Below are 22835 nucleotides of genomic sequence, written 5' to 3'. Positions count from 1 at the left end.
AAGTGTCTGTGGACAGCGCTGGCTCCCGGCCTCTAGAGTGAGATGAGCGCACAACCCTAGAGTCTGTCAAGACTGGCCCGTACGGGCAGGGGTACCTTCACCTTTACCTTTATCCCACCTTTATGCCATGGTGGAACCCAAGACAATGTAGATGTGGTTTCCTGGTGGTCAGTCAAATAAGTACTGAGCAGACCCAGACCTGTTTAGCTTCAGCAAGGTGGTGGCCCCACGTTCCTTCAGACCATATGCCCACCACATGTCCCCAATTGTTTGCTTGCTTACCAATTCATTATTTGGCTTATTTCAATTCGGTCTTTTGGATGACAAAATGAAGAACGTTAAGAAGAGCCTTGCTGGGTGAGTTCACATGGCCTTTCCAGTCTAGCATTCTGTTCCCTGCAGCAGCCAATCAGATTATTCTAGGAAGCCCAGAAGCAGGGCATAAAGGCAATATCCCTTCCTCACTGTTTGCAACCCCCTGCACTGCTTCCAATTGCATTTTGTGTGTGTGTGTGTGCAATTGGAATGAAGGGATTGTCATGCTGCCGCTGGACTTGAAGGTTCCATTTAACAACCACAGCTAATAGCAGCTAATAGGTATCTTCCCCTCCATAGGTTTCTTTACAATCTAGTCTATGACTGCATTCATAGGACAGTTTATTCTGTTTCCCTGACATTTCCTGAACTGTTATTTTTTGCATTGTAGTTGAGCTTTCCAGAGACATAAAAACCGCTTCTGGAAATATAGTGGAATATAGCAAAAGTTTAGCACTCATTTCCAGGGTAATAACTTCTAGGGGGATAAAACAAATAAAACATTCGTCCAGAAAAATCACAGGAGTAAAGAGACAGAATTTGGGGTGGTATACTGGTCTATAGTTCTTTTCTGTTGTTTTCATGGGGGAACAGAAACACGCATATGCGGAAAAGAAGGGTGAGTGGCAAATGAAATTTAGTGTAACATGCTGGTATATTGATAAAACAAACCACCGTTCCATAACAGGTACTGCATTGGAAATGGAACACTGGAAGTGTCAGCATTAAGATCAGCAAAACTAAAGCAATATTTCCCACATCTGAATATAACTTACAAATGCAGTAGAGAGGGCTTTGACATGCTAGAATGGATTGTACCACTACTGATTGCAGTGTGTGTGTTGCCATTTTGAATGCTGCTCCCCTGTCCACTTTTTAAAAACAAACAAACCAAAACAAAACGAAACACTCTCCATGTAAATAGAAAATAGCATGCAGGAGGCGGTCTCGAATTCACCAAGAATCAAGGTATACCAGGGGAGCATTCTGGAATAGGACACCCACTTTTTTCTGAAATGGTGCTGCCTCAGATAGCGAGGGACCAAAAAGCTCAGTCTGTGAATATTCACACAGAAGGTTCCCCATTCAATCCCAGCCATTTCCAGTTTGGAAAAAGGACTGTAAATGTTACCTTTGTAGTTTCTACACCCACCCACACCCATCTCCTACTGCTATCCAGGCAAGCGAGAGAGTAATGGTCCAAGTTCAAGGACGCATTTCATTTCAACCCGACAAAAGGGCCCAAGGAGGGTGCAAAACAAGGCTGGTGAGGAGTGTGGGAGTGTGGCCCTAGGGGAAGAGGGGCATGGCCTCAGGAGAGTCTGAGCTTCCTGGACCTGAGCTGCTCCACCCCTGTCCTGGAGGAGGAGGGGTACATCCTTCTGAGATATTACTGACTTTGCATCTTCTGCTGTCTTCTTTACAGCCGTGATTGTGGGCGGGGTCGTTGGAGCTCTCTTTGCTGCCTTCCTGGTGATGCTGCTAATCTACCGGATGAAAAAGAAGGACGAGGGGAGCTATACCTTGGAGGAGCCAAAGCAGGCGAGTGTCACGTACCAAAAACCCGACAAGCAGGAGGAATTCTATGCATAAATCAGTGCCTCGCCACCTCTTTTTCTGTCCCGATGCCGTCCTTTTTTTAAGAAACAGAAACAAACAAACAAACAAACAAAATCTCTCTTATTATTCACCCAGCCTCTTTTCTCTCTCTTTCTAATCAAGTCTGTGAATTTTAACAAAGAAGCCTAGAAGAAACCGACAGGTTTTTTTTAAAAAAAGGATCATGTATGTTCTTTGCTTTTAAGAAGGAAAGGGGAAGGTTGAATCAGAAAGCATCAGAGTGTGGAGCAAACAGTGAACTCCTGGCTGGATGAACGCTTGAGTTAGCACCTCTGCCGGGAACGGTCTCAAGTCACACCTCCCTCAGGTCTAGAGCCTTGACTTCTTTTGTTTCGAATGAGGTGGTCCCTTTTGGTTTCTGGCACTTTGCAGCACTCTTCAAGACGAGATCTTTTTTTGACTCACTGACTCCGCTCGACTACAAGTGCAAGGAGACGCAACATCTGATCATCCGGGCTGCTCACAGCTCCCTCCTGCAATCGGTCAGTTGCAATGGACATTTTAATTGCTTCATTGGAGATCTCACATGGTCCACAGAGAGCACCTTTTCCCAGCTGTGCATTGTTTCCTTGCTGAGAGCACCTCCCTTCCTCCCATTCCTACTCACAACCACCACTTTGAAACTATCTCCCTACAGAAGGACCATCCTAGGCTTGCAGAGGTTTCCGGTTAAACCTTATGCCCAGATTCATTCAGCTGGCTTTCACTGTGACCTTGAAGACTCAACTTGCATGGTATTGCAAGCTCAGGCAGATGACCAAGAAATACTTTTCTAAGACATTATTTGTGGGAAAACAGGGATACGTGTGGAAAAGGCAAGCTTTTTTCTGAAGTCTGTAGGAAATAGATAATGTGTCACACTTCTCAACAGTGGTGTGGGTCCTTTCCTTCTTTATAAGGGTATGGGGGAATATGGGGGAAGGGAGAAGGACAACATGAGTCCATGATCTGCTGCAGCAGATATTTGGTTCCATATAACTCTGTAAATAAATGGAAGTGGTAAAAAGTTAATAAACACCAGTGCTCAACTGTTGGGGTGAAACCTGCATCTCCAAAGCAGGAATTTGTAGGTCAGCATCAAACTGGGGAGTGTGACATTTCACCCAAACCTTCCCTGTTAAAGCAGATGTCACATTTTCACTGGCAACGTAGGCGAGGGAATAGTGCCGACCCACAGATTGGCAGATGACCTATGGCCCAAATGCCACAGAGGGACCAAATGGATAAATTGGCGATTGAACTGTATGCAATAAAAATGAAGGCAAGTAAAGACGAATGTTCACTCTTACATATCAGAAAGCCAAGGGTACTAAAAAATAAATAATAAAAAAAACCAATATGGGCGGGGAAAATGCAATTGAAAACCACCAATGGGTGATAAGGGTGTTTTAAATTATGCATCACTAATAGGATGCTATTGCAAGGTGCCAATATGTATTGGCAAATGCCCATTCAAATTGCATTGACTGAATGCTGTATACACACCTTGGCTGGAGCAGCAGGCCAGATGGTCACAGTTCAGAGATATATAAGTAAACAGAGGAAGATTCAGAGTCGAGCCACAAAGTTGCTAGTGAGCTTGGCACATGGATATACAAAGGAAAGCTGGGAACTCTGTTTAACTTTTCAAAAAGCAGGTTGGCAAAACCAGTAAAGGAAGTAGCAGAATGAACATATGGCAGCCTTTGCTAACCTGGTGCCCTCCAGGTGTTTTGGACAACAATTCCCATTGGCTGGGTGGGGATGATGGGAGCTGTTGTTTAAGACAGCTGACTTATAGCAGCAAAATACATTTAACTTAGGCTGTGATCATATCAACACTTCCCTGGGAATATGCCCCCTTTAAGCCAATGGGACCTCCTTCTGAGTCCATATGTATAGGATTTGGGATTAGAATGGGGCATGCATGCAGGTCCTGCCCACAATGTTCCCATGAGTATTGGATATACCTCTGATTTTTACACATTTAGTGCAATCAGGATACGCAAGTGAGATGTGTGTAGGGGATTCTAACCTTTGAGGATTCTAACTATTGGGGAAGGGCCATGGCTTTGTGGTAGAGCACCTTACTTGCATGCAGAAAGAAAGTCCCAGGTTCAACCCCTGGCATTTCTGGGTAGGGATGAGGAGGACTCCCATCTGAAACCCCTGAAAGCTGCTGGCTGCCATCATAGACAATACTGAACTGGATGTACCAACCGAGCGACTCTGTGTAAGGTATGTTCAAGCAAAACCTCATGCTCAGTGTGCAAAAGTTGGGAGAGGGGGATGTGGGAGCGGAGCACACTGGGGATGTGGGGTGTAGTACCTGCAATTTGCTGCATAGTTTAAGCCAGGCATAGGCAAACTCAGCCCTCCAGATATTTGGGACTACAACTCCCATGATCCCTAGCTAACAGGACCAGTGGTCAGGGATGATGGGAATTGCAGTCACAAAACAGCTGGAGAGCCGAGTTTGCCTATGCCTGGTTTAAACCTTCACATGCTATTTTGAATATCTGAAGAGAACTGCTGCAATCTTAAGAACGCCTACTCAGTTCAGCGGGACCAATTCCCAGGTAAGTATGCAGGATGATATACTTCAAGGAGGGGAAAAAATTGTTCTAGAAATAATTAGGGGTTTTTGAGGATGGGAAGCTGTGTAGCTGTCTCTTTCTGGAAGTTTTGATGGAGAAGTGTGCATGCACATCTATGAACAACAGCAAACAGATCATACCCCCCCCCCAGCAAACCACAGTGAGAGCAAAGTTGACCCAACAATATTTTTGTTCTCTGTGTTAAGGCAAAAAAGGGGGGAAGGGGGGGAGCAAGAGTACATTGGAATCCCAAGGTGGTAATGCTGAACAAATGCAGATATGTCAACCCCAACCCACCATCAATATTGCCATTACACTAATCAACAATGGGAGGGGAATGAGCTTGGCAGTTTGCCTTCATGTAGGAATTGGTTCCAAAGAGTCAAGTTGCCTGTCTTGCTTACTCGTAGCCAGCACTGTGCTGCCTTGGTGTGTGTGAATAAGGGGGGCTGGTCTCCCATTCAGAAAACTTTGAAAATGTCGCCCATGTGCTGAAGGAAAAGGCTTCATGGTAGATTCTCAGGTTGTGCAATGAATAACCATAATTCATTCCAGCCTAGCTGAACCAGCAGATCTTGGCAATAACCTTCCGATCCTATTATTCTATTACAGCTACAAATCTCATTGTTCATGTTTCTTCTGGTCAGCTTAGCACTAGCCAATACAGTGCTCTCCAAACGCTGCCTGACTATAACTCCCATTGGCCCCAGTCGGCATAGCCAATGGTCAGGGATGATGGGTGTTGTAGTCCAACAGCATTGGTTACCTGTAGGTTATATTTCCTGCTGAATGTTAATATCTCAAAGGAAATGAAAGCAGCATCATTGAGCTTTTGTGATTGAAACTACTAAATCAGTTTAGCCCAGCGGTAGCCAATTTGGTACATTCCAGATATTATTGGACTCCAGCTCCCATCATCACAAACCATTGTCGATGCTGGCAGAGGCCGATGGGAGTTGGAATTCAACATTTGGTGGGAACCACATTGGCTACTCTTGAGTTAGTTCCAACCCCTATTAATTTCAGTGGTTGTATCCAATGTCAATCATTCTTAGGGTAGACTCACTGAAATTAATGGGTATGACAAATTTCGGTCCATTAATTTCATTGGATGTACTCTGAGTAGAAGTGAGTTGGATCCAACCCAACACTTCCATGACTATTAATCTTGTCACTTTTCCTTTGAACTCCTGGGTGTCTTTAAAATTCTTCCAGCTTTACACCAATTATCCTCATGCATGCAGATTAGAAACTCTTGAGAAGCATCTTTGTGTCTGGTTTCTAATGGTTTTTACACTGATTTCCAATGTAATTCCATGCATGCTGACTCAGAAATAAGCCTCACTACATTCAAATGGGGCTTACTCCCAGATAATTGTGCCTAAAGACTTCAGCCTTTGTAATATATCTAAAGCACTGCAAGGTCCTACTGGTTTGCGTGCAGAAAAGGAGACAAAGTCTAAGTAACTGGCAGTAAAAGCCGGAAATTTCATGCAGGGGGGGGGGGAGATTAAAAAAATTCTCTTTAATATCTTGATTTTATTATGGAGTTCTTTTTTTATAAATGCAGAAACTAGGCAATGCTTTTGCTGTATCTGTGACACTTTGAGACTCTGGGTGAGTTTATGGAGTTTAACTTTGCTCCATGTGAGTTTTGATTATTGGTACTCACACTCATGAAAAGGACATATTACCATAACTCTGGAGTAGCAATTCTCATCAGTAGTCACTTGCAGTCTGATGCAGCTTTTTCTGTAGTTGTTTTTCTTTGTAAAAAATCTAGCGTCTCTTGGAAAACTGGAGAGGTTTATTAGGTCCTCCTAAAAGCCAATGAAGCAGCAGCTGTTTCCAAGGTATTGTCCTTCTTTCTAAGAGTATGCACATTCTATTAGGTTCCACTGTAGTGTTGTTTCCATAAGAAGCTAAGGCTGAACACAGCTGCACTTTAGCGACACCTAGTGACAGAAGGTGAACATTACAACAGTTACTTTTTAAGGGGCAGGGGAGATGCCCTTATGTGTTTAATCCCAGAGAAACAGTGCATGTTTAAAAATAAGGATGCCTCTTAACACAGGTAGCAATCAAAGACACACTTTGGTCACCAAACTTTGCTATTGCCGCTGTTATCCAACAACACAACAGGCCTATTTGCTGTGGCAGAGTTAATGGAAATGTTCCAACACAAAGTTCTAAAAATAATTTTCTACAGGTGTCGACTCCTTTACTACATTAGAAAAGGGGATTCTTTGTAAATATAGAAACATGGCTGATTAAATTGGAGGAAGGAACTTCATCAATCTCTGTGATTGATTGATTGATTGATTGATTGATTGATTCCACAACACCGTGAAAACTCAGCTCAGTGAAATGAGGAAATTGAAACAAAAGTGATTTGTTACGCAAAGATGTCCTTTTTCTGAGTGTGCCACTGTGCCAGCATGGCCAATGGTCAGGGAGGATGTTAGCCTGAAAGCTACCTGGTTGGGGGAAGGCATTAAAAGATAAAGGAAGGCAATCCAAATACAGCATGCTGTGAAGCATGCCATTCTGCCTAGAGAGCCACACAGTAGTCCTCATTCATTCCAATATACTCATTCAAACAGGGATGACTTCCTTTCCTGAAATGAAGAATGCTGATCTCAAGTGCTTTGTATATTGACGAGGACCTTTCTCCTTGAACAAAGGAGGGTGTATATTGTAATCAGTTCCTTGAGCAGCTAAAGCTTGCACTCCCTGGCTCATCAAAGACAAAAAGCGCATACCAGGAAATGTCTTCTTCACACACATTCTACTGTAGGGGCAGGCAACAGGGTGTCATGCCAATATTGTTGGACTCCATCTCCCATCATTCCTGAGCATTGGCTGGAGCTAATGGAAGTTGGGAGTCCAACAACAACTGGAGATGCACCACTTTGCCTACCTTAGTTCTATGTGATCCCGATAGGTACATTAAAAATGGAATAAGCATCAGCAGAAGCAACTGACATATACCTGGAGGTGCTTCTCAAAAGTTGTTTATATAACATCTGAGCAGTTTTAATGACCAAAGCATACACAGCTCATTGAACACTTTGGTCTGTCCTGGGACTACTGATTATGCTGTTAGCCTTTTTCTAAGGGCCAAAGTGAACAGGCAAAGGGAAACTGGAATTAAACCAGTCCAACATCCTGAATTCTTTCTGAGATTCTTCTGGCTTTGAAATAGTGGTCTGCAGTGTTCTGGTGCCTTTGTATTGTGGAGAAAAATGGATCCGTTCTCCACAATTTAGATGCTCTTTCTCAAAGCATGCATTTATTGCAAAGACTGGGAACCTGCTTCCTTCCATGTGTCGTTAAACTATAAGCCACATCAGCTCCAGACAGCATGGTTAAGAGTCAAGGATAATGGGAGTTGTAGTCTAGCAACATCTGGAGGGCCAAAACTTACCTACCTCTGTTCTATTGCAAAGCAATTGTATTTCCCTAGCAATCAAATATCTAAATAATGTTCTTACTGGAAATGTAAAATATTCTTCTCCTGCAAATCCATTGACTTTCTATGATGAAGGTTGATGGTTGCGCAACAGCCAGTGTTGCCAGCTCTTGTGTGCTTTTTGCCTTCTCCCCTCTTGATCCTTTATCTTGATCCTCTAGATACTGGCTGAAATTTCCCACTCAAAAATGATCTCTGCAACAAAGCATGATTTCCTTTCATCCCACCAACCAAAGTTAATTGGCAATTTTGCTCCACTTAAAAGATTAATGGGATGCTCTCTTCTCCTAGCTTGAAGACTTCAAAAGGCCTTCAGTTTCTTGGGAAAGGTCACTGCACTCCTATTACATAACTTTTTGCTTGAGTCTTACCAAGGGGCTTTGCTACAACCCTATTGAATGGATACCAACCACCTCCAGTTGGCAGAGGTTTGACTGTGGGGATGATGTGAATATGTTACGGTGTGTGTATGCATATGTGTGTATGTATATGTATGTAGTTAATGTATATATGTACATGTTTTTTGTATGTACATATAGATACACACACAATATAATTTAAAATGTGTACATAAGCAAGGAAGAACCCTGTTTATATTGGTGGGCACCAGGACATCTAAATTTTTCAAAGACGCCCAGCCGAGCAGATGACTGACAAGGGTAGATGAAGCTCCAGTTCCTTTTCCAGGAGGTCAAAATCACTATTAAGATGCACAAGGACCTGTAACAAAATGTTGCAGTGTGGAGTGTTTCTGTTCAGGGTTCCGGCCAGACAGCTATGCCCACTTCTTCCGTACTTCCATTTTTCCTTTTCCAGCTCTCTGACTGTTAGCCAGCAATGTTCAGTCTTTCTCGCTCATATCATTTCTCCATTTGTGTTCCCCTTCCCTAAATATTTCTTTGTACTTCCTCAAATTTTGGAGATTCCCCACCTCACGTGTTTGGCTCAGTTAATGTTCATCTTGTGTTCCTAGATCTAAATCAATAAAGTTTGGAACATGAGGCAATTTTTAGAAATGGTACCCCCAACTTCATAATATCTATAAAAATAAAGATCATTTGTGGACCTTTTAATGATACACAAGTCTCTGTTTGAAGCAGCTTCCTTAAAGTGCAATCCTACACATGTCTATTGGTAAATAAATCCCACTGAGTTTAATGTAGGTGCAGGACAGTAGCCTAAATATGCCTCATGGCCAGGCCACACAATGAACACTATATAGGAGCCAAATCTGTGGCCCTTCAGATGTTGCTGGACTACAAATTCCATCATATATGGCTGGAGCTGGTCTGGGTTGGAATCCAGTGGAAGGTGAAAGGTTCTCCTGATACATCTGATTAAAGAAGTCTTCCTCAATCTGATGCCCTCAAGGTGTTATTGGACTCCCATCATCTCTGATCATTGGGCATGTTGGCTGGAGCTCATGAGAGTTGGAGTCCACCAAGCTTATCCAGAAGGTCATAACAGGTGCAAGCCCTTAGCGTTCAACTTTGAATACATTGTCATTGCCCCAAGTGATGTCTGTGGGAGTTTCCTTGATTCTTTCCCCAAGGCCTTCAGAGCTGGAGTGCCACAGATGCAGTGTTGGTAGATGTGTTTGTGGCTGGGATCGAATATAATATCTTCACAATTGACAATCAAATCAGACTAAAAGCAAAAAAAGAGAGGGTGGTATCTGACTAAGTTACACTCAGAGTAGAGCTACCGAAATGAATGGACTTCAGCTAGTCGTGTCCATTCATTTTAATGGGCCTACTTTGAGTATGACAAGCTGCAATCCTAGGATCACTTAACCTGGGTGTAAGTCATTGAATTCACTAAGACTTACTTCTGGGTAGACTTGGCTAGGATTGCATCCTGAAGTCAGCTACAACTCCTTTTCTCTACACTGTTTTATAAAACTGCTTTTTTAAAATAATTGCCAGTGCAACAGCCTGCTTGCTAGAACAACCTCATTGTTTTCTGCGTCTTCAAAGACAAAATCCGCCCCACTTGTCTTGTAAATAGGAACCCGTGTATAAAATTTCAATAAATAGATAAAAACAAAGCATTGATATCCACCCCCCAAAAAAAATTCCCTCCTGGAGTGTTTTGACAAGCAAATAGATACCTCCGCAAGTCTCTTATGGGAACTACAAATCACGGGATAATGGAAAAGTTTTAACGTTAGGCAAAATACCAAGTTGTGTACTATTCTGCTAACACGGGGGAGCAATGCATGTAAATATTTTTAAAGGTAAAACATGTCTTAAAATCTTTTTTTTTTTTTTGTATGTACATAACTCTTCTAGAGTTTAGTACTGAAATTGCTATTTAGTGTCTGTTTTATGAATGGAGGGTGGGGAAACAAATAATAATAAAAATAATAAAAATGTTTAATTGTTTTTGTCCAGAGTCGATGGCCAAAACCTTAAAAAAATATTAAAAAATAATCTTTGCCAATGTAGCACTGTAATGGTAATGTCTATTTTTTTTATTACTCATGTGTTGTGCCCATTTATAAAAAGGAACAAAATAAACACGAATGTTCACATTGGAGTCTTTCCTTGAGTGTTTGTGTAATGATTTGGGGAGCAAGACAAAAGATGTGCGGTTTCTCTATTGTAGAGTGGACTGCTATTCTGGGCAGTGGTGCCATTAGGGTGGGATTTCAGGGCACATGTCTAAGAATGGACAGATCAGTCTATTTTTCATGGTTTCTCATCCCTCCCCACCTTAAGTTGAATTCTCAACATTTCTGCACCGCTCTGCCATTTTTTATTTTTATTTAAATAAAAAGTCCTCAACAAAGCTTGTAGGAATTTTAGTGCAATATTCTCCTAATATATACATTTTTGTATGCAATTTTTGCCTTGTGTACACATTTGGGCAAGCCATTTCTCCTAACATAAAGCCTCTTTCCATGCCGTTTTCACAAATATATGCATTTATATGCACAATATACCCTAACACATGCACTGTTGTATCCATTACCTGGCTGGAGAACTGCTCTGCAAAATTCAGAGAAGGGCAGATTTCAATGAATGGCTGTGTTTTTGTTTGTGAACGGTTCGGAAAGGTGTGAATTGGGGAGGTTCACCTTTAAATGCAATCTGAATTATATTTCTCCCTCGTCTCTATCCAAGGACAATGGATAGTTGACTTCATATATTGCGATGTATGTCATTTCCAACAATGTATATTGCACAATCTTTTTGGCACACTTTCCCCCAATAAACACTTTTGCATGCATTAATTGACAGGAGGATGGCTGCACAAAATCTGAGAGGTATTGAAGGACAGCTGTGTTTCAGTTTGCATATTGTTTTTGAAAGTCCAACCTAGGTAGGCTCACACTGAAATCCAAATTCAACCAAATTCCTCCCCCATCCCTACCAGAGTCCCACTCAGAGTGAACAGGAGGTCCCCCAAAACACAGCAGGGCTGGCTTATCAAGTTTTGATGTGAGTTGAAGTAATACCTTCTAAAAAGTCCCCCCACCCTGCAAAAAAATTCAGCTCTAAGATGACCAAACTGTACCAATGATATCAGTTCTGGTCCCCTGAAATCAAAATGTTATAGCAGCTACACCTGGAAATGGAAGAAACAGGCCACTTTAGGACTTGGGACCATACTTGGTGGTTCTGGTGTGCTGTCATTTCCAATTGCCAACATTTAATAGCCTCGCAGCAACCAGAAGCTACACTATGGGGCACATTAAAGGACACGCTTTGGAAATATTGGCTAGCATTGCTTTTGGTGGAAGGGGCAAGTGACCCTGGGCTCTTTCAGGATGCAGGACTGAGAAATGTGGGAACCAAAGTTGGCTCTTCCATCTCACCCAATGCCCTTTTGGACTCTCATTGACTGTGGCTTGCACTCTTCCATCTTTTCCTGGGTTCGGCCTTCTTCCTCTTCTTCTTTTTCATCTCCTGCTTCTTCTCCCCTCCCGTTGGAAACAATGGGGTGGAATGAAAGGGTGCCAGTTCAAAGGTTGCTGTGGTTTAATCTCCAGTTTGAGGGTTTGTCATGATACTGGGAAGGCGTTGCATCCTTTGCATTCTGTGCACACCCCTAATTCACTCACAGAACACGTGCTTTTTGATGCTGCTCTGATGTCGTTGAGAAGGACCACTGATGATTCTGTTGCAACTGGAGTAGGCATGTAGGGATGGATGAATCCATCTGTTTCTGTTTTCCATCTTTCTCATCATAATTTCAATGTCACATCCTTTCCACAACAGTCTGCATTGGGAAAAAAACAAATCATCACAGAAACCCATCAGTTTCTCCCAGCAATACGCATTTTTCTATGCAATTTTTGCCTAATAAACACATTTTAACAAGCAATTTCCCCTAATATATACATTTTCTGCACACATTCGGGAGAAGTGAGAATTTTGAAGGGTGGCTATAATTTGACTTGCATGTTCTTACAGGATGTGCAAATTAGGTAGGTTTGCATTACTACTACTAAGCAATGTACTGTGGTACCTCGAGTTACAGATGCTTCAGGTTACAGACACTTCAGGTTACAGTACCTCGTGTTAAGAACTTTGCTTCAGGATGAGAACAGAAATTGTGCGGTGGTGGCGGCGGAAGGCCCCATTAGCTAAAGTAGTGCTTCAGGTTAAGAACAGTTTCAGGTTAAGAACGGACCTCCAGAACAAATTAAGTTCTTAACCTGAGGTACCACTGTATACTGAAAATGCATATTCAAACTGAATTTCTTAGTGGGAGGGGAATCCAACATTGAGGTTCCCTCTCTAAAGTCAGAACTCTCAGGGAGATAGGGAGAAAGTGTTCTGTTGGCCTCTGGAATACCCTCTGGGGGTCTATAGGTTTGCTGAGCCAGGCTGTCAGTGTGGTGTAGTGGTTAGAGTGTCAAACTAGGACCCAGGAGACCAGGGTTCAAATCCCAACTAGGTCAGCCCCCAAAATTTACATTGGTATGTTATAGTTGTAAATGTATGGTGTAGAGGGAGCCTCAGACATTCAGAAAACAGAATATGAAATGAAACACAGAATATTTCCTTTTCAGAGGTCAAATCTCCATTGTTTTGCACTAAATACAAATGTGATGTATTTGCGCTCTGTTCCTCCATTCTTTAAAAGAACATTTTGTCATGGGACAGATTACTTTGAAATACCTGCTGTTGCTCCTACTCAAATTAGTCTAAGCTGTAGTCAACATCATTGGGGTTGGCTGATCAGTTGTTCCTTGGTTTTGTCAGCAGAGGGAACAGTTTAGCCAGCTAAAGGAAGTTAACAAAGATGCAACCTTTTTCGCAGAAAGCTTGAAGAGCCTGGTCAGGCAAGGGGAAGGAGGAGGAAACAATGGGGAATTTCGAGGAGGTAGTATTAATTTAGGATTCCTCTTCTTGAATTTCTCAAGTCACCTGGATGAAAGGCAGGAACAACAACAACAACAACAACAACAACAACAACAACAACAACAATTTATTTATACCCCACTCATCTGCCTGGGTTTCCCCTGCCACTCTGGGCAGCTCCCAAAAGAATACTGAAAACACGATAAAAGAGATAAACAAATATCTGATGTTTAGAAGACATCAGAAAGCAGTCCTCTTTAGGGAAGTTTGACTGATGTATTAATGTATTTTTTATCTTTGTTGGAAGCCGCCCACAAGGGCCAGGGAAACCCAGCCTGACGGGTGGAGTATAAATAATAAATTATTATTAATAATATTACTATTATTGCTATTGTTGTTGTTGTAATATCAAACATGAAAAGCCTCCCTAAAGAGGACTGCCTTCAGATGACTTCTAAAAGTCTGGTAGTTGTTTATTTCATTGACGTCTGATGGGGGGGCGTTCCACAGCGCCCGCACCACTACCGAGAAGGCCTTCTGCCTGGTTCCCTGCAACCTCACTTCTCACAGTGCGGGAACTGCCAGAAGGCCCTCGGTGCTGGACCTCAGGGTCTTGGCTGAACGATGGGGGTGGAGACGTTCCTTCAGGTATACTGGTGGGTCTGCACCCAAGAAAGGCTCCCACCTGCTGCAATCAGGATTCCCAGCTGAGGTGTGGGGCTTGGAGAGTGTCTTGCCTGAGGACCCTAAAATATGCTGGAGTTGACACTGACTATACCAGGGATGTAGGGACTAGTGACCCTTCAGATTATGCTGGACAACAGCTCCTACTGCCTCAACCATTCACCATGCTTGCTGGGTCTGATGAGAATTGAGAGTCCTCCAACATCTGGAGGGCCAACAGGTCCCCTTACCCATGAGCTATATGGACAAGTGATGTGACTTGGTAGAAAGGTGGTTCCCTATGTTCCATAAGCTCCAAATTAAGAGAAATATTTGCATCAGTGATAAGAAAGGAAAGATAGAGGTGCCATTGCAGGGGCAGAGTTCTACAGTCCTACTCCCACTGGCGGAGGAAGGGGGTGTGGTGGGTGTGGCCTGCCCCGGGTGACATTGCCGCCCCGCCCCCTGGTATGCTCGCCCCGCCCCCACAGGTAGCTCGTCCTGCCCCCGCGGATGGCTAGCCCCGCCTCCAGGTGCACAGCATGTGTGCTGCTCCAGGTGCTGGAGCAGCTATCTCTGCCTCTGCCTACTCCCATAATGCCCTGGAACAATTCTGCACCCAGGGCAGTCTGTAAATGGTGAACCCACCTTTGCCATCCCCAGCCATGTTCAGGGGCTCCATTTCACCCTGCCCCCTTGTGGCGTTTACCTATTCTTTGGGGATACGTTTGTATTGGGGAAGAGAAAGGGTTAATAGGTTGACCAATAAGAAAGCCCGGAGGCGGAGCCTACCTGATTTTGAGGCTCAGCCCAGAGGTTTTGACAGTTATATAGGTTGGTTCTTTTTTTGGGGGGGGGGAGGAGATAGAGGAGTCAGAGTGAGTTAGAGATAGGGACTGAGAGGGAAGAGAGTGACAGCGTTTCGAATATATTTTAAAACTTGTTTGTGTTTGAAATAAACTTTAATCTTCATTGTTAAAGACTCAGTCCTTCACTGAGTAGCCCTGGGTTTCCCCCCACAAAATTGGTGGCAGGGGAAGAATAAAGTAGTGGTGTACAGGTCAATAGTCCATGAAATGACCGGGGGCTCTGTACAAACCCACACCCCTTTTTGCCGCAAACACCTGAAATGTTTGTTTCAGTGATTTCCATCTCAGAATCCATTGGTTTCCCTAGGGGCTGTGCCCCAAGTTCCACCAGCACACAGGCTGGAAGTTTCCTTATACAGTGGTACCTCGGGTTACAGACGCTTCGGGTTACAGACGCTTCAGGTTACAGATGCTTCAGGTTACAGATTCCGCTAACCCAGAAATATTACCTTGGGTTAAGAACTTTGCTTCAGGATGAGAACTGAAATTGTGCAATGGCGGCGTGGTGGCAGCATGAGGCCCCATTAGCTAAAGTGGTGTCTCAGGTTAAGAACAGTTTCAGGTTAAGAACAGACCTCCGGAATGAATTAAGTTCTTAACCAGAGATACCACTGTACTGAATCAGATCACTGGTCCATCTACTTCAGTATAGTCTTGTCAGATGCTGGTGGTGGTTGCTCGTGAGTAACCAGGCAGGACTCTGATCTGTCTTTTACAGGTTTTATTGTGCAAACTATTTACAGTGCAGATCCACAAAGTTCATGTCCATCTTAGTCACTTGCAGAATCCGGGAGTGGCCCCTTCCAGCTTCTCCCCCAACATAAGAACTTCAGCACCCCAAGCCTCCTCCTCCCCTCCTTGCATTTCACCCCTCTTGGCAAGCTGGGCGACGGAAGTGCTGTGTGTCCCTCCTGGCCAGCCTGGTGAGGTGAGGCGCTGGAGCTCTCAGCAGCATCCTTGAGCCCTTTCCTCGCTTGGCTGGCCCCTTCCCTCTCTTCTCCACTGGAGGTGTGGCTTTCCCCACTGCTGGAAGAGGAACTGCTCCTCAGGAGTTTTGGAGGCTCTCTGTATCCCAACGACCCCCTGCCTCCCTCCCCTGTTCTGATGGCAGTCCCCTGATAGTCTGCACACAGACTGGCAACACCTATCCATAGCTTTAGACAGAATGCTCTCCCAGCCCTGCCTGGAAATGCCAGGGATTGAACTTTGGAAGTTCTGTGCGCCAAGCAGATACTCTGCCGCTAAGCTATAGCCACAGGTTTCCAGCTGTGACCTAGAATTATATAGTTAAGGGTCTCTTAAAACTTATTTGCTGTTATGGGAGGAACCTTTCCTCCTTTTATTTCACACCTTTCCCCTTACACCCCCATGTTAATGAAAGAATCCTGTAGGAACACACAGCTCAAGATGTCCTGCCAGGGTGCTGCCTCCTTAACATGCTGTTTTATTCATGAAAAAAATATATCCAAATTTGCTGTTTACTTTCTTGATTAGCATCCAGGTGCCTTATTTACATTTCGTCTGAAATTAATTCAGCTTGATTCTTTGAAATGCAAATGCCTGGAGCACTATCACTGGAGGAAAAGTGGTAGATTTGTCCTTTCAGAAGTGACGGTGCCTTACTATTTATAAGGAATTGGCGGTTCAAAAATTCACAGGTAAGTGCATTTAGAATTGTTTTCAAGCCCCGAAGGGGTGGGGGAGTAAAAATGTTGGTGTCAACTGAGGATGGAAATGCTCTTTTTAAAACAACAACAACTAGAAATTTCCAGTTGCGGTGGTTGTCAACTCTACAGGTTTGCCTGCTGCAGAAGACAGACAGAGAAGTATATGTTTTAATCTCCCAACACCCATCAGCGGTGTGAATTTAAAAGCTGCTATATGTTCTCAAAATAGAACACTTAAGTTGGAATAATATTTGCTGCCGGTAACCTCCTGCAAACTCTTTCTCATTTGCTTCCATCTTGCAGCATAAATGGTTCCCAGGAAATGTAAGAACCTAAGTAGAATCTTGCTGGTCCATCTAATCCTAGATGCCATTATCTACACTGGCCAACTAGATGCCTCTTCTTAGTCCATAAGCAGCCTTCTCCTGCAGTTGTCCCCAAGCACTTCCATTTGATGGCTGGAGGTTGCATACAGAATCATAGAGTTGTAAGGGACCCTGAGAATCATGTCGTCCAACTCCCTGCAATGCAGGAATATGCACCTGTCTCAAACAGGGATTGAACCTGCAACCTTGGCATTATCAGCACCATGCTATCATGACAGGAGCCATTGCTGGACTTACCCTCCATGAATTTACCTAGCTTGCCTTTGAAAGCCCTTTATCACTGTCGGCGAGTACACCCTCCTTTTACAGCTGCACCTTGAATTCCAGCAGGGGCAGCTATGATTCCTGCCTATCCCGGTGGAACTTGCAGTAAAGGTAAAGGGACCCCTGACCATTAGGTCCAGTTGTGGCCTACTCTGGGGTTGTGGCGCTCGCTTTACTGGCCGAGGAAGCCGGCGTACAGCTTTCAGGTCATGTGGCCTTCTGACCAGCAAGCCCTAGGCTCTGTGGTTTAACCCACAGTGCCACCCGTGGTTAAATTCCATGCTGTTAATGGGGATCGGTCCCAGTGTGGAACCAATCTCAACAGGCCTGGATGGGGTGCCAAATTTTAGAAGGTGTCAAATTAAAGCTGTGCTTGCTGAGGAAGATCCAGAAACACGCATTAAGACTGTTCAGATTGTTTCTTTGCAATTGCAGCCAAAAGCTAAGGATGGAAGAAGGCAGAGTTTTCCATTCCGCCCTGTGTTTGTCCCATGCAGCAATGTTTCTGTTCCACTGCAATGCATCTCCCACCATTCTTTGCCCCCCCCTCCTTTTTTCATTGAAAGAAAAATGTGACAATCCCCATCACCCACATTTGCCCATTCAGAAGGCTGTGTTCAGCTCTAAAGTTTAATAGCAAAGTTCAAACAAGCACTGAAGGGGAGAGAGTCTGAAAGTTGCTGATGTCAATATGAAGGAAAATGGTAACATAGGTTACAGAAAGCGGCTGGAACAGTTGGTCGTGGGTGCCAAATGCAGCTGTCCAGCCTCTCCTTCTGGCCTTCAGGACTTTCTCCAGTCCATTTTCTCCTTCCCAAGCCACACCTCTCAAAGCGGTCTTCCTCCATACCCTCCTTGAGTGATTTTGTGTGGCTCAGAATGGCTAATCCCTCTTTCTGGGGAACTCTGAGAGCTACAGCTCTGTGAGGGAAACAGGCATCTCCTAACAACTCTCCAAACCCATAACAAGCTACAATTACTAGGATTTTTTGGGGGGAGAAGCCATGACTGTTTAAAGTGCTATAATACTGCTTTAAATGCATAGCACAGGTAGGACCACAGTGGATATAAGACAAAACCCTGGAGCATACAGCACTACTAAGGCAGTCATTCCTGAGACTCAAGCAGTACTGGCCCAACCATGAGGCAGACTGAAGCAGTGGCCTCAGGCGGTGGAATTCAAGGGGCATCTTCATGGGCCTCCCCCCCCCTGCTGCCGCCAGAGAAGCAAGGAGAAGCGGCTGAGGCAGTTTCTGGGTTCTGGTGAGATCTTGCAAATGTCCTGCAAGATCTTTCAAGAGGCCCTCAAGATTGTGTTGGAGATGATATCTCGCAGGGGTCTCATGAGACCTTGTCAGAAGCCACGGCTACGTGACCCCGGTAAATGAGGCTTTGGTGGGGGTGGAGGGTGGTAATGACACGCAGGGCAGCACCTTCCTGTTTCACCTCAGATGGTGAAATGAATTTCTCTAGTGCAGGGGTCTGCAAAAAGAGCCACTTGGACCCGTTTCCAAAGAAGAAAAAAACTGGGAGCCGCAAAACTCATCATTATAAAAATAACTTTTTTGTCACTTTTTAAAATTATTTCTTTGTTTGACCCCTCAGAATTACTCCTCCTCATAGAAATAAACGTTAAATTAACAAGTTACCATTTTTTGTGTGTGTGTTCTTCAGTCCCCTTCAAAACAGTGACCAGCGTACATGCCCCCTTTCAATGCAGTGACCAGCGTACATGCCCCTTACATTGTAGCGGGCGGGCGGGAAGGTGATGTCAGGAAGGTGCGTGACTAACTCACGCACCGCCCCCATGCAACGTCACAGCCAGTACAGCGCCCGCCACAGTGGGGAGTGTCGGGGTGCACAATGCGCCTCCTCCCCTCACTAGAATCCGCCCCGGAGCCGCGGCAAAGGTGTAAAAGAGCCACATGCGGCTCAGGAGCCACAGGTTGCCGACCCCTGCTCTAGTGGAAGAAGCATCTACGCTGAAGGATTCCAAATCATGTACCACAAAGCTACCTGCAATGCACTTTGCAATATCACAATGCTACCAGCAATGCACTTTGTGGAATGAGAAGGCAAGCAATAGGCTTTACAACAAAACAACACCACCACAAACTGGCTTATAAGTCTAAAACCAAATTTACTAGAATAAGAGCTAGAATAGAGATAGACTTATAACCATTCAAACAACAAACATACTAAGGTGCCATGTGCAAGACAAAACCTGGAGATACTGTAAACATGGAGTGGATAGATGTACAACTCTATCTTAACAAGTTACATGTGCAGTAAATGTTATTCAGACTGGATAAATGAGCCATTGAACAAGTAGCGTAAGTCCAATCACAGAATGGCAACCCCATGCTGCCACAACGGCAAGGGTAGCACACTGGAGAATATGAAAACGTTTTTCAAAGCTGTTTTTCAAAGATTGAACTGGATGAGATGTTCTTCAATGGGTTTTGAGTTGGAAACACAAAGCCGTATGCATGGATCAATCATGGGAAAGCAAATCAAAGACACCACCCTGGTGAGAATACCGCAAGTGGGCAAAAGAAGACCTGCTCTCCGGATATATTACAGGTTTTGCTACACGCTTCATCAGTCTGAAAAGCTGCATGATACAAAATAGCACTCCAATTACACTGCCTTTGGGTGTAACACAGGGCTTTGTTGGGTAACAACATTATCATCAGTCTTCCAAAGAAGTGGGCACAGTCTGACCTTGTACCAGAGTTGTGTTGTTTGTTATGTTCCGCTATGTATTTATTGACATAGTGTGCGAGAGAGGAAATAAGACGGTGACAGCAGTTGCATTTAAAAAAATACCAAATTTATTAGGAGGCTGGTGGGAGGGGAAGTGCTTGTGTGGAGGGGGTACTTCCTATGGAACATTTGGCAGAACATAGTGTATGAATACCTGGCTGTCAAATATTTATACATGTATGAAGTCCTGCCTAGTGGCTACCCCTTGCTGCTTCACACCATTTGCAAACTTCCATACCAGAAGTGATAAATGCATGTAAAGACATCGAACATCTCTCCCTCTCCCTCCTTCCCTCTGCAATAGATTAGTATTTCAAAGGATGATAGGAATGTAATGACAGAAACATACAAGAACATTTGCACATGCTGTACTCAGTGAATGACAGCTTCGGGAACGCCTGCTCCATTGAAGATGGAAACTCAAGCTGAACCAGTTGATAAGGTCAGGTTGGTAATGCTTAATGGGAGAAAAGAGGTTATTTTAGCACAAAGCTGTGGCAACTGCTGCCTTTCCACGCAGCCATTTTGAAGGTTTGTGGTTCTCTTTTCTTTCTATTTATGCTCACTAAAATCTTAAATGTATCCTATTTTTGTTTGTTTGTTTATTGTTTCAGAATTTTACATCCCATGGTGGAACTGGGTGCAAAATTCAGCATCCAGAAGATATCAATATTTTTTTTTAAAAAAGAAAAGTTTTCTAGTCCATATGAAACATGACTTCAATGACCTACAGAGTTCAAGACTGCTCCAAATGACTAGCACAGTAAATAATTCAGTGAGATCTATGATCAGATATTTTTTATGGATTTTAAAAAGTTTTTTTGTCATTGGTAAAGCTTGCATAGGAATTCATTCATTATTATTTTTTTCAAAATATAGTCCGGCCCCTCACAAGGTCTGAGGGACAGTGGACCAGCCCCCCTGCTGAAAATGTTTGCTGACCCCTGGATAAGAACGTAAGAAAAGTCTACTGGATCCGACCAATGGCCCAACACATAATGGACAACCAGATGCCTGTGGGAAACTCTCAAGGAGGAATCGATAGCAAGAGCACCTTCTTCTCCCATGATTTCCAGCAAGTGGTATTCAGAAGCATTACTGCCTTCAAGTATGGAGGCAGAGCATACACAGCATGACTAGTAGCCATTAACAGCTCCCCCCTCACTTCGTGAATTTGTCTAATCCTCTTTTAAAGTCATCTAGGTTGGTGGCCTCACTGCCTCTCATAGGAGTGAGTTCTTTAGTTTAGCTATGTATTGTATGAAGAATTCCTTTCTTTTCTCTGTCCTAGATTTTGCAATGTTCAGCTTCCTTGGATGTTCACGAGTTCTAGAGTAATGAGAGAAGGAGAAAACCATTTTATCGCCCCAACCTTCTCCACGTCATGTTTAATTTTATGAACTTCTATCATGTTGTCTCTTACTTGCCTTTTCTCTAAGATGAAAACCCAACTGTCAGCTGTAAAACAGCCAATCTCTCCCGCTTACATGAAGCCTCTGGACATTTTTTAAATATGTATAATAATTTTTATTGGTTTTTACACATATTTCCAAGCATAACATCTCATGAACATCAAATCAAATATTTGGCTATCACAGCCTAAGACTTCCTTCAACCCCGTCTAATGGTTTTCTGAAATCATTTCTAATTCTGCATTTTATGACTGTAATTATTGCTATAAATCCAAATCCTAAATAAACTTATACTTAATCCCTTTTGCAGTAATTTATATAATTTTCCTCACAAAACTTCTTGTAACCCTACAAGCAATGTTGATTGATTACAACTGTCTTTCAAATACATCATACACTTCTTCCAGTCCTTCAGGAACGTCTGATCCTGCCTGTTCCGAATTGAAGCCTCTGGCTTCATTGTCGTCTGTGAACCCTATAAGATTCTCTCTCTCTAAACTGCCCCTCACTTCTATTAATGGGTGAGCGATGAACATGTAAGCAGAAAGAGCCTTTCCACCGTGCTCAAATACAGCTGCTTCAAGCCATTCAAAACCCAGAAACTAGAACACAGCAATAGGTGTGGAAATACTACCAGCAGTGATAGTAGCAGTAGTATAAACACACAGCGTCATATGCAAACCACACCCCCTGCTTGGGTTGGCCAAAATAAACAAACCCATGAAAACATCCAGCTGAAATAATATTCTGACACACTGAACAGTTTAGAAAGCACATCAGAGTTCAAGGTCTGGTGTGACCACTAATGGATATTCTTGTTACTTTGGAACATTTCTGTGGAATCCTAGAACTTGCTTGATGAAATATCACCAGTTATGATGGTGGGCAGTGGTGGCCTCTCCCACTTTGCCACCTGAGGCACCACCCCCTGGAGCCTTGCTTATTGGGTTTGTATGGCTGCAGAAGCTGGTTCCAGGTTCTGAGGAGATCTTGCAAGAGGTCTGTGAGATCTCACCAAAACCTGGAACCCACCATTGCTTCTCCTTCTTTCTCTGGTGGTGGCTGCAGTGGGTGGTGCCCCCCACCACATGAAAAGTGAGGAGAAGCATTTGTGGCAGCCATGGTAACTCCCAACGAGATATTGGAAGAGTCCCACAAGATCTTTCGTGAAGCCACAAGTGCTTTTCCTTACTTCTCCAGTGATGGTGGTCCAGTCCCCTAATGGGGTGCTTCCCATTGGATTCTGCCACCTGAGGCAGCTGCCTCAGGCCATCTGATGGATGGGCTGGCACAGAAGAGTGTCCATTGGCTAGTAGTACAGCACATGCTGCATAGAAGATTTTGGATTCAGTCCCTCTTCAACAAGGACTGAGAAAGACCCACATGGAGACCCCAGAAAGCTTCTGCCAATCAGATTAGAGGACATTGGCTGGATGGACCAACAGTGTGACCTGGTTTAAGGCAGATTTCTACCATATCTTCAAAGTCTCCCACCGTGTATGAACATAGGCTG

The 22835-nt window shown here is 43.8% G+C and overlaps 1 protein-coding gene across 1 annotated transcript in view; it reads left to right on the top strand.

Annotated features, from left to right (window-relative positions):
• Positions 1–10521, top strand: part of SDC3 (syndecan 3) — a 114960-nt gene extending 104439 nt beyond the window's left edge. Inside the window, exon 5 of the mRNA XM_081920768.1 lies at positions 1742–10521. Within this exon, the coding sequence (XP_081776894.1) occupies positions 1742–1908 (167 nt within the window). The 3' untranslated portion in view covers positions 1909–10521. The remainder of the gene's footprint in view (positions 1–1741) is intronic.
• The last annotated feature ends 12314 nt before the right edge of the window (positions 10522–22835 follow it).

This window comes from Podarcis melisellensis (genome assembly GCF_964234715.1).
Source record: "Podarcis melisellensis genome assembly, chromosome: 8".
Lineage (NCBI taxonomy): Eukaryota > Metazoa > Chordata > Lepidosauria > Squamata > Lacertidae > Podarcis > Podarcis melisellensis.
Note: the sequence above shows the minus strand (reverse complement) of the source record. Positions and strands in the feature narration are given on the sequence as shown.